This window comes from Corvus kubaryi, unplaced genomic scaffold, assembly GCF_017639235.1.
Source record: "Corvus kubaryi isolate FWS band 111438036 unplaced genomic scaffold, C.kubaryi_AGA036_p1.0 130, whole genome shotgun sequence".
NCBI lineage: Eukaryota > Metazoa > Chordata > Aves > Passeriformes > Corvidae > Corvus > Corvus kubaryi.
Genome location: NW_024580665.1, coordinates 115,869 through 127,321, shown reverse-complemented (window position 1 = coordinate 127,321; position 11,453 = coordinate 115,869). Strand labels below are relative to the sequence as shown.

Sequence of the window (11,453 nt, the reverse complement as noted above, 5' to 3'; positions counted from 1 at the left end):
GCTAACAGTCACAGAACACACATTTCAAAGGCATATTTTAATAGGCATACTTTAAACTTGACAATCTATGATGATTCAACAACACAAGACACACAAGGGTTCAATTTCAAAATTGTAAGCCACCAGCTAAACACTTCAAACTCCTGAACAAACAGGTGAGAAATGGAGTATCACTGGTAAGAACTGCCAGAGCTGTTCTGCTTTTCTCTCAGCAAGCTACAGTTCAGCCTACTGCTCCCTCCAGCGTCACAGGCAAGGACAGCAACTGGATTTCAGTAAGTGCTGCCTGTATAAAAAGTACTGTGCCTTATAAGAGACTTTTGAAAACCACAGCAACAAACAGTGGTCAAAACACCTGCAGCTTGAGGCCAGCACATTGAATGTGCACCCTTTCAATCCAAAACAGCTTTTGAGAGAGCAAACTTACTTAGCGTTATTTTGCTTGTCATCTTCTGACAGGTGACCAGTCTTTACAAGGTCATAGTTGATACATCCAGGCTGTATGGCATCGATTAAATCCACAACTGCCAAGCTCGTGCTGATAGTCTTGTCCTAGAGAATACAGGGACAGAGAAGTAAAGATGAGAGTGTCCAATCCTTAAAGCATAATTCTCACCTCAATTCAGCTGCTCTGCAACATGCAACCAAAGAAATTTTAAGTAAGCCTTTTCAAAGCAGCAGTGTTAGTGACTATTCCCAGGTGGACCAGAGGGAAAACCAAACTGCTGCCTCACCTTTGGTGATAATACAATACTATTACTCCAATTTACTGCCAGTGCCCTGAAAATACAAAGAAGTAATCATTGTGCAGGCAGCAGGTCTGACCTGCTGAGCACAGCCCGAGGCACAGTGCTCACCTCCAAACGCACACCAGCTCCAGCCCCTTTGCTTGCCAGCATCTCAACTCCCACCTCTGCCCCAGATCCTGACCACCCTCCCCTCCTCTGCCACTACTCCCTGCTATGGGCAGTCCTAAACAGTCTCCTATCTTTAGCTTGAAGCCACTCTGTTCCCAGCACATCCCAGCACAGACTGAATCCTGTCCTGTTTAAACTCCTTTCTAAGATGTCCCTGCTGTTCCTCCAGCCAAGGAAAGAATTTTTGGGCACTCATCTCCTTTTGTATGCAAGAAGGGAACCTGCACCTTGAAGTTTTGGATGGAGGTGGACTTGCCAGCTTCTTTCAGGGTCTGGTTTACCCAGCTGACTATAATGTCATCGTTGGCTTTCTGACCATCACCCAGGTCCTCGAGGACATTCAGCGTGTACCTGAGAACCAGGAGAGAGAACAAGACTAGGCACAGAGCCAGAGAAAAGCCATGCAGCCAGGATGCAACATGAACCATGGCAGCTTGGAAAGTCTTTACATAGTCTCAGCTCTGGGTTTGGGGGTATTTTTAAACTCCTTTAGCAAAAAGAAAGAACCATCTGAAGTGTGATTTCTGTTAAAGCATTTAGTCTTTCTAGCATTTCATGCCCTTTAATAGGAGCTCACAAAATTGCTTGGGCTCAGGACACTTGTTAAACTGTTTGACCATTGAGCATTTGCTCCATAGGGGTAACACATTACCTAAAAGGTGTGTATTTACTCAGGAGTTGGCATTCAGACCTCTAATGCCAAATTAGGAGCTACCATGCACCTTTTTTCCAGACATGTAAATGCATAATCTTGCAATTCTTCAGAACTAGATAAGAAACAGGAAGATCAACTTTCTCTGTTATTAAGTTTCTTCTTTCCCCCATTCCAATGCAAAAGAGGGCCACAGAGCAGCCCCAGAATGTTTCCCTCTCAATTTCCAATTAAAAATTAGAACATAAAAGTTCTGTAATATTCCTGCTCAGAGTTTCTGCATGTGGACCAGACTTGAGCAGGTGAGAGAGAGGTAATCCTTGTCACAGGATGATCAGAGGTCCACCAACGGGCTGTCCAGAGGTGTCTGCTCCAGCCTCTCATGTGCAGCTCTATCACAGTTTTTCCCAGGTGTGTCTCAGACACCCCCTGAAAGGCAGAGGGTTTACAATCTTTCTGGGTGACCTGTTGCAGGTGCAGCAACGCTCTCATGGAAAAAACTTCCCCAGTTCTGTACTCCATTCATATTTGAGAGGCGCCCTACCTTCTCATCAACTGCCAGACCAAGGCCAGTGTCAGTGTTGGGTTTCCATCATTCAGATCTTGCCCTCCAATGCCAACCAGGGAGAATTTAGCTGGATGCTTTCCCAAGTCTACAGCGTAGTTACAGTTTTCTAGCTACACAGGACAAGAGTTCAAACAGAAAAATCACTCACACTCACTTGACTGAAAGCCTCGAATAGGAATTTTTAGTGTCCATGACTTCTTTTAAAGTCTTTTGACATTTTTACCTTTTTCATATTTGCTCCAAGTTTAGGGTACGGAGGCTTGTTAACCTTATTCCAGTCAACAGGAACTTTGATCTTTTCATACAGTTGTAGTATTACCAGTGCATCTTGGAGATCACTAAAGTGGAAAACATGGATTAAGTCTAATGTTTCGAGATTTGAGTGCGCTCTGACTTTGTCACATCATGAATAATTACTATTCCTTACAGATTGTTGCAATTTCAACAACCCTAAAAAGAAAAAAAAAGCTGGGTCTCCCAAGAGCCTAAAGTTTACCCGTAGAGGTGATTTACGTGAGGGTTCACACCAAGAGAATTCATCCAATTGCGGAAGGTCCGTTCCTCACGTGTCTCTCCTACATGACAGAAAACAGGTTCATTGCAAATTCTGCAAGTTCAAAGCTGAGCAGGGATTTCCACTTTGCAAGGCAGGAAGCTTTGAGCAGCAGAGCTCACCACGAGGTTTTAAGCAGAGAAAGAGTAATTTTTTCTACTATAATTTTTTTCAAAGGAAGAGGGTGACCCTGCTATCTAGTCTTAGCTATCATTTTGATTTCCTCAGGCCTCCGAAGAGGATGCCTTTTGCACTTTCTTCAAGAAAAAGGAGCAGAAAGGTCTTTCACATGGGTGTTAGCTAACTGCTGTCACAGCCCCAGTCCTAGCTGGGCCAACAATTAGCGCTCCCATGAACATCTCACCATTACCGAGGTTTCCTTGCCCATCACAGGAAATGGCAAAACCAAATCCTCTGGCATTGCGACTGGCAGCTGTCAGTGTGCCTAGAGGTTCAGGCTCCACAACAGGGTCAGAGCAGCTGAACAGGCTGCCAAGTGCCCTCCTCATCTGCCCCAAATGAGTAAACAACCACTGCAGCACTGAAGCCTCAAATCATAGGTGTTACTTCAATGGAGATACCTCTGTAGGGCACAGCCTCCTATGACACAACTGTTTACTTTAGATAGTCCCCTCCTGCTAATTTTGTGACTGATACGGCCATCACCTTCCAAAAGGGTCCAGTCGATGTCCTGGTTTTCAGGCTTGGTAAGCGCTGGGTACTTGTTGAACAGGTTGGCAACGAAGGCCAGGTTCAGTTTGGGGTTGCCACTAACCACATCAGCCGGTGTGACAAACTGCCGGCAGCCAAGCCGATCTGCCTGCTGCAGCATATACTCTGCCCTCCGCAAGTCATCCTTTTCCTGCCAGGGATGTAACAGACAAGAGCTGTCATGGGAGAGACTGGGCTACAAAGCAGATGGGAAGCTCCTAACCACTACCTGGAGCAATGTCCCAAGTCCACGTCTGGCATCAGTTGCTAACTGAGCAAATGGATGAGGCACACACACCAACTCCTGCTGCTGTGCCACTGTCATGGCTTGTCTTGCTATTTTTCTTAGCATGGTGCTTTCCAAGCTCACATGCTGTCAAATTTTCATGCTTTTGGAACTTGGTGGTTCAAAAGAAGTCAGTATGCTTCTGAATGGAGCAAGCCTACAAAGAATTGCTCAATCACCTCTGTTAATTGGAGGGTAGTGACCAGGCTGGCAGCAAGCACTCACTGAGCACACACCTGAGGTGTGCACATGGCCACTGACATTGTACACGCTCTAGAAATTAAGATACCAGGTTACCCAGATGTCATGGGGCAATGATAGGGTACAGGTAGTTCATGATTCTACAGGATGAGGACATGACAGCCTGAATACTTACATTGAAACCCGACATGTTAATATCAATCTGAGGCTCTCCTTCTTTCTGCCCTTTGGGTGCAATTTGATTGAGGAGGTGAAAATAGGCTCTGGAATCCTGAAATGAATGAAAAAGGAAATTCAGCTCTCCTGCACAGCAGTGAATACATCACAGCAGTTCATTTAAAGGTCATTTTTAACAAGTCACCATGCATAATTGGCTTATGTACCTTTACTGAATTGCCAAAATCTGTAAGCTTAAAAGAGAGGTAGAAATCCAGGCAGCAGGAAAGGAAACAAAGGGAATAGGTTAGAAATATTTAGGATGACAATTATGTGGTTTGACTGTTTGAAAGCTGCCTCTGCTGCATGCTCTGGTGTCAAAACCACCTCTGCAGTGACTGGAGGAGGCAATGACCCCATGCTGCTCACACTCGTGGCACCCCAGATGCCCCAAGGCAGCCCTAACCTCTAAACAAGGCAGCCATTCCTACTGCTACAGCAATAATGAAAATGGCTCAGTGAAGACAAATTCCAAGCAAAAAGCTGATTATAAGATGTCTGAATGTTTTCTTCTGTGCCTGTGCATTAGCTAGAACAGCTTAGAGGAGAGAGGCCAGGGATGGTCAAACCAGGAGGAGCCAATAGCTGTAGTGATTATTTATCAACTACATGTCCTTTTAGTCCTCAGCATTAAGGAGGACCTCAGCGTATCATGGCAGCCTAGGGTATGCACCAGAGAAGCCAACAGCTACCAGCAAAACTGTAATTTTGAAGTTGAAAATAAGAGTGACTATGCACACATGCACACACACAGGTCAGATCTATGTTCCCCATACACCTCAATTATCAATTTTTTTTCTATCTCAATCTTTCTCCTCCTTGAAACTGCTGGCCATGTGAATAAGCTCCAGAAAACTGCTGAGAGCAGTGTCTGGATGCCCCACACTGACCTGGAGTCACCATAGTCCATTTCTCACCAGTGCCCCCCTCACATCTGAAAAGCAGCTTTAAGAGTCCCCACTCCCATTCCTACTAAACCCAAGTGAAGAATAAGAGGTCTTGCTTCCCTTCCTCTCTCCAGCCCATGACATTTTAGATGAAATGCCATCACCTGCCAAGAGTATGTGGAAGTCTCACTCTACAGTGAAGCATTTTCCCCCATTATCTTCATCAAAATATGGATTAAGGACATTTGAAAACATGTAAGTAATACCAGTTTTGTAGTTGATTAAAACACACCTCAGCAGCACTGGAAGAGAAACACTCAGTTCAACACTGGGCTCATCCTCATGGCAAGAGAGAACAGCACTGCAGGACCTCAAATATAACATGCAAACCCCCCTGGTAAGACCATTCAGTTTATTAGGGTCAGGAAAGGTCCTGTCTGAGGATGAAAGGCCTCATTTACACATGCAAACACATCCCTGTCTGGCTCCCAGTCTTTTCCCAGGCATTGCAAATCAGGAGAGCTTTGGTACCTTGATATCTGAGCTGAAGTTACTGATTTTGTGCCAGCCTGCATTTTCCAGGTGGAAGTTGGCCCATCTTAGGAGCAGCTCTTCTGGGGACAGTTTCATAAGGTCCTCCAGATTTTCACCATCACGAAGTAAGGCAGCCAGTGCTACAAGAAAAATGCTTGTGAGGGAAGAGTCAAACCTGCATGTCAGAGCTGCAGCAAGATTTCAGGGGGGTACAATACTAATTACTGATTATGTCAAAATATTCTGGGTAAAGCAGAGTTTTTCCTGAGTTGGCTGTTACACAGAGAGGAGTATAAATGATCTAGAAAAATATGTGTAAAAAAGTATTTTCCATTTTCTTGTATAACAAAATTTTCTGGACTTTATGTGCAGTCTTTTAGCTAATGACAGGAAGCTAAATGCAAATGCACTTCTATCTCAATGAAAAATGCTTCCAAGCAGTTTCATAAGCACCATTAAAAAAACCCAGAGGAGCCAAGATAAGCACCCTTTCTGCTGGCCAGTGCTTCTCTTGCCATGAATTTTCAATCTAAGCCAAACTACGTCAACACTTTGCAATGGGGAAGCTTAAATAAAAGACACTGAAGCCCCTCCATCCCTCTGGATGCTCTGATAGCACATGCAGGTATGTCAGGGCTCTTCAGACAATTTGGAAAGTTTAAATTTTGGAGGCTGTCACGCAGGACCAAGTGAGCACAGGGAGACATCTGCAGCACCAGTCTCTCACTACCTAGGACAAAGCAAGAGCTCAAGCTGCACCACTGACAGTAGTACGGAGGATTTTAGAACCAAATGGTTACCACAGAGCTGAAGCCCCCTTTTAAGAATTTTTTTGTGAAAGATATGCAGTTGTCCATAATCCTAAAAGGATGCAAGCAGTTTTGCCACATCCCAACACTGTGAGGTACCTGCAGCTGGAGCTGCCTAGGGCATCACCAAGCAATGTGCTCCTTCACTGCCAGGCTCAAGCCAAGCTACATCTTGACTTACAGGCTGGTGTTCAGCCAGTTCTCCAAGGCTGATACACATCACCAGGATGGCACAACCCACCTGCATGAACCTGCTGCACAGCTACAAACAGGCTGGAGAACATTCAGCTTGGCACATGATCCTTCTTCCAGCAGAGAGGAGGGAGAGAAAAGGCAACGGCAGGGCTGGGGCTGACAGCACAAGCAATGCTGTATTCATGCTTTAGAAGTAACAACTTAGAATTTAAATTACCTTCATTTCTGCTGAGCTCGATGTCAGCAAACAAGCCAATCTTAATGATCTGCCAGAGGAGTCCAAGGACCAGGTGGGGTTTTCCTTCCCTCAAGTCCTCTGCACCAATATTGACAACATGACAGCCGATGGCGGATGCAGAATTCAAGGCCAGGTTCAGGTTCTCCTGCAAACAGCAAAGCCCAGTCAGACACAGTCCAGGGAGATGCTGCTTTCCCTTTCATCCAGCACCAGCGGAGTGGAGGTTTGCCCCTTGTCCTTGCTCCAACAGCAGTAGCTCAGAGGAAACACTCCCGGCCACTCTCCACCTGAAGTTTTAAGGAAGCTGTGGTGGCAGCAGGCTGAATCAATGAGAACTGAACTAGACACCAGGGTTTAATTTCACCCTCTGGTATTTAATTTCAGCCTCCAAGTTAGTTGCATCTAGTGGTATCAACAAGAATAAGGCTAGAAAAGTGCTAATTTATACACACACACAGGCATCCTCACAAAAGCAACCTGCCCTAGTATGAAATTATTCATAGCCAACATCAATAACCACATTGTTTAAAAAAAGCAGTGCTGTACATTATCACCACAGCAATATCATGTGTGCACAGCATTTCAGCCACTTTACCCATTTTGTCATTAATTCAGCATTTTTGAACCATGGCCACAGAACTGTCAATTATGCACAGTACAAAACTGCATTTAATAATAAACAGAAGTTATAGAACTTGCTCCTTTCCAACATTCCACAATAATGCCTTGAGTCACCATGCTGCATTCATTAATTCTATCTTAATATGAATTTCAGAAAATAAAATACAGAAACGCATGATACCTGAATTATGAATGGTGTGAGTTTCTTCTTATTAATTGCTCTTTCATCAATTGTGTCAGGAACAGAAAGATTGATCATTTTGCTGTTAGGGGGAAAAACAATTCTATTTGAACAACATTTAGTATTTAATCCAAACAAAACTCAGTGTACTGTGACAATACACCACAGCACATTTCCTTTAGCCTGCTTCGTTTTGTGTAATTTTTTTTCATAAAATGAAGGTTGTATAAATCAGAAGTTAATATTTACATTCTCGAGAATGTATTCGTAAGTAATAGCTAAGCCTGAAACTTTAAACATGTTCCCAGCCACTGCTGATCTCAGCTGCTGGAGCAAAAAGAGCATATGAATTATTCACAGTGCAGTCTCTGAACTAGTGAAGACTCAATGCTCTGCTGACATCCACTGCACATTCTAGTAAGACAACAAACTTCCTCCTATTGTAAAGGTTTACTACTGCTGGCAAGAAAACATGCCCCAAAAAAGAACAAACACTTGGAGAGCTCAGTGGGGAACATGTGAGCATAATGAATTTTTAATCAACACAAAATAAGGCAAATTTAAACTTTATATGATGAACTACTTCTTACTCAGTTCAGTCTTTGCCTAAAGCCATGAATTACTTGAAACTTGGGAAATAAACTAAAAATATGTATCATCAGCTAAGGTTAAAAAATAAAAAAAATTAAAGACAACAGCTAACTGACTTACACTTACTTTGTGTATTGATACAGAATTACTGAAATTCCAGGTTGATCCAGTTCTTCACTATATTAATTCACTTACAATAAAACAAATGAACCTAACCCATAAAACCAACAAAAACCTCATACACAGAAGGTTGGTGGCATTTAGCAGCCTTACTAAGTGCAGTTATCAAAAAGAACAAGAGGATTCCCAGAAAATCCTTTTTTGGGTTAATGCATAATAAGGTCACTAACATTCCCACAGAGGATAGATAAGGCCTGTCTAAACATCCAAGAGAATGGGCTATTTATCACATGTAACCACCTTCAAGCTACCCAGCACCAGGCTGAGTTTGCACCAGGACAACTCCTGCTCCCACAAAATACCTTCTGCCCCCTCAGCAAACTCAAGTCTCAAGCCCAAACAAAAGCACTGGATGAAAATATCAGCTGGCACCAAAGCTGAGGCATCACAAAATGGCAGTGAAAGCCTGGAAGACTGAGCCTCTTTTTATATTTGCAAAACATTATGCACACACACCAGTCACAAAACCAGCCTAGAATAGGATGAAAATTCCCCTAACTACAGTTTTGGAACGTTATTTTGCTGATTTTTAATTTTTTTTTCTTTAATTCAGAAGCCATCATGACTTACCATAGCACAATCCCATCTCCCACAGCTTTGAACAGGTCATCTGTATTTGGGTTCATTGGAATAACGTGCCTACAGTCGGGATCATTTTCCAGGGCTTTGTTTATCCAGTTTACAAAGGCATATTTCTCTTCCTCTAAGATAACCAATTGTAAATTTAAAACAGGTTTTTTCATAACATAGCAAAGATTTTCCTAAAAGAAGCAGAGTACAATAGCCCAGGGAAGTAACAGCCCCACTATCATTACCATACATTTTATTAGTCACACAAAGTTTAAAGAAAGAAGACTCTCACTTACAAGTTCCAGAATATTCCTGTTATTTACCTGTTACTCAACTTTATTATACGCAAGTGTGACACAAGGACTTCATCAGCAAGCACAGTTAACGAAGCAAATAAGAACACATTTAACTTATACACTGCTAAATTTGCAGCATATAAATTCTGTCCTGCTCTCACCCTGACATGAGATCATTCAGCTCTCGGAGAACTAGAGCACAGCACAGGACGTGGTAGAAATGGGCTGGTTTTGGCACAGGACATGCAAAAGCCCAAGAGATAGAGTGGTACCTGAGTAGGAGTGCTGGGTCCCCTCACTGGAGAGCTCTGAGGTGCCCCCGATGGCACAGATTCCTTCCTTCCTGTTAATGGCTCTTCGGAATGTTTTAGCGATATCGCTGCTTTTCACCTCTTGGAAAATCTACAATTTAAAGTGCTCTGTTAGACAAGAAAAAATTGTCTTCATAAAACAAAAAGGACCACAGAAGGAGCTATTTCTTCTCAGCTTCAAAGCAAACTTCACAGTAAGATCAGTGAATGTGAAGGGCCCAGCAAGGGTGTAGTGATATTAAATCTGACATGGATAGTGGGCAGAGTCATCCCACTTTCTCAAACACACACTGCAAGTGCCTATTGAAACAGAAGCACTAGCCATGAAGTACCTTGCATATATTTACCTTTACAAGTAGATTTCAAGAGACCACAAGAAAAAAACATGAAACTTTTGCAGTCTGAGTACAAGTAACACATGCAGCAGTTCCTGCAGGGCCAAACTTGAGAAAGCTGTGGGGCAATTTTAACCTTTCTGTGTAAGCCAGATTTTTGTGGGACTGTGACTTTAGTTCACACAAAAGACTTTGTCCACAACCCAAGAAACAATTCTCTTTAAGCATATAACAGTCAAATCTGCAATAGTGTAACAATGACTGCTGCAGGTAAAGATTCCCCCTTCCTCAACAGCAGGCTTGGGCTAACTGGCAAAACACTCTCTTGTTGGAGGGCCGAAGAGATGCTTTAGCACAGGAAGACTGCACATGCCATTTGCACAGGCTGGATGTTACTGTTAGCAGCCCCAAGGCCCTACAGAACTGAGCAGCTATTAGTAAAAAACACATTCAGTGGCTGGAAAGCCTACTGTAACTCCCTCAAAACTGAACTAAATTAGTTTCAACAAAGCTGAAAACACAAATGAAATGTATACAGGTTCTCTAAACATTACGCAGAAAAAGAAAATGAAACAGCACTGTAAAGCAGGGCAAAAATGTGCTTCCGCTAAAAGGAGAGGACACCAGGCTGCAGAGGTGTCACCACAGGTCCAGGCTGCTGGTTGTCACACCTTACTGTCCCCGTCCCTTAAACACAGGGAAGTTGGCAAGTCAAGATGATGATACAGTGCAGTTAAATCATCTCCTGATGACATGCAGAGGTCGATTAGGTAAAGCTGACTGAAGATTTGAGAGCCCAAAAGTTGGGGGATTTCTGGTTGGTTGGCTTTAACCACAAGGATTTTGATGCAGATCTATTTACTTTGAGATTTCCTGTGTTAACTACTGGTATTGCATATCTTCTTGAGAAGATGTGCTCTAATGCTGAGGTACCACTAAATCACTTTATCCCAATGTAAAGTCAGTTCATGTCATTCTTTCTACCATAACTGCAGCAAAAATGCTCAGTTAGAAAACAGCAAGAGTTCAGTTTGTAAAAATCATACAGCTAAGCATTGCTGCTAATGTACACCTCAGCTGCCCTAAGACATTTTGTGTTTACTCAATCACTGGTACCTTTCAAATGCAACAGAAGAGATTTATTTCTTCCTTCCTAGTGCAAAGTTAGGAGTAATGGACCAGCTCAAACCAACAGCTGAAACAGGCAGCCAGCATGCAAGTGTTTACAAACTGCAAACTCCAACTTACTAGTTGACTCCAAACTAAAAAAGTTCAGAGGGTCTGAAAACAATTAAGGAACAATTAAGGTGAAGATAAATTAAGAAATATCAAGAAAACTAACTGCCATGAAAACAGCTCCCTCAATGTACTGCATATACTTTAATTACTCCTTCAGCATTCAGTCATCAGAGCATCAAAAGGATGAAGAATGTACATCAAACCATGATCTCAGAAGTCTTGTGCTTTTATGAAAATAAATTCAGACCTATTTCTGCCAAAAAAGACTGATCCTCCAACTTTTCCTATCACCTTACTCCTATTCTTCCCTTTCAAGGCAACAGATTTGAATTTTCCTAGATCAGCACCTAGCACAAATCCAA

The 11,453-nt window shown here is 42.9% G+C and overlaps 1 protein-coding gene across 6 annotated transcripts in view; it reads right to left on the bottom strand.

Annotated features, from left to right (window-relative positions):
• The window catches only part of PLS3 (plastin 3), a 50,479-nt gene that overhangs the window by 1,695 nt on the left and 37,331 nt on the right, over positions 1–11,453 (bottom strand). For 5 of the 6 annotated variants that reach the window (XM_042027462.1, XM_042027490.1, XM_042027480.1 and 2 more), the window contains 13 exons: positions 9,479–9,608; positions 8,911–9,043; positions 7,570–7,651; positions 6,747–6,912; positions 5,523–5,665; positions 4,272–4,298; positions 4,064–4,159; positions 3,357–3,552; positions 2,634–2,712; positions 2,361–2,475; positions 2,114–2,247; positions 1,145–1,268; positions 428–552 (listed from right to left, as the gene is read on the bottom strand). In XM_042027462.1, coding sequence (XP_041883396.1) covers positions 428–552; positions 1,145–1,268; positions 2,114–2,247; positions 2,361–2,475; positions 2,634–2,712; positions 3,357–3,552; positions 4,064–4,159; positions 4,272–4,298; positions 5,523–5,665; positions 6,747–6,912; positions 7,570–7,651; positions 8,911–9,043; positions 9,479–9,608 — 1,550 coding nt within the window. The remainder of the gene's footprint in view (positions 1–427; positions 553–1,144; positions 1,269–2,113; positions 2,248–2,360; positions 2,476–2,633; positions 2,713–3,356; positions 3,553–4,063; positions 4,160–4,271; positions 4,299–5,522; positions 5,666–6,746; positions 6,913–7,569; positions 7,652–8,910; positions 9,044–9,478; positions 9,609–11,453) is intronic. The other variant, XM_042027496.1, reaches the window with a different exon arrangement.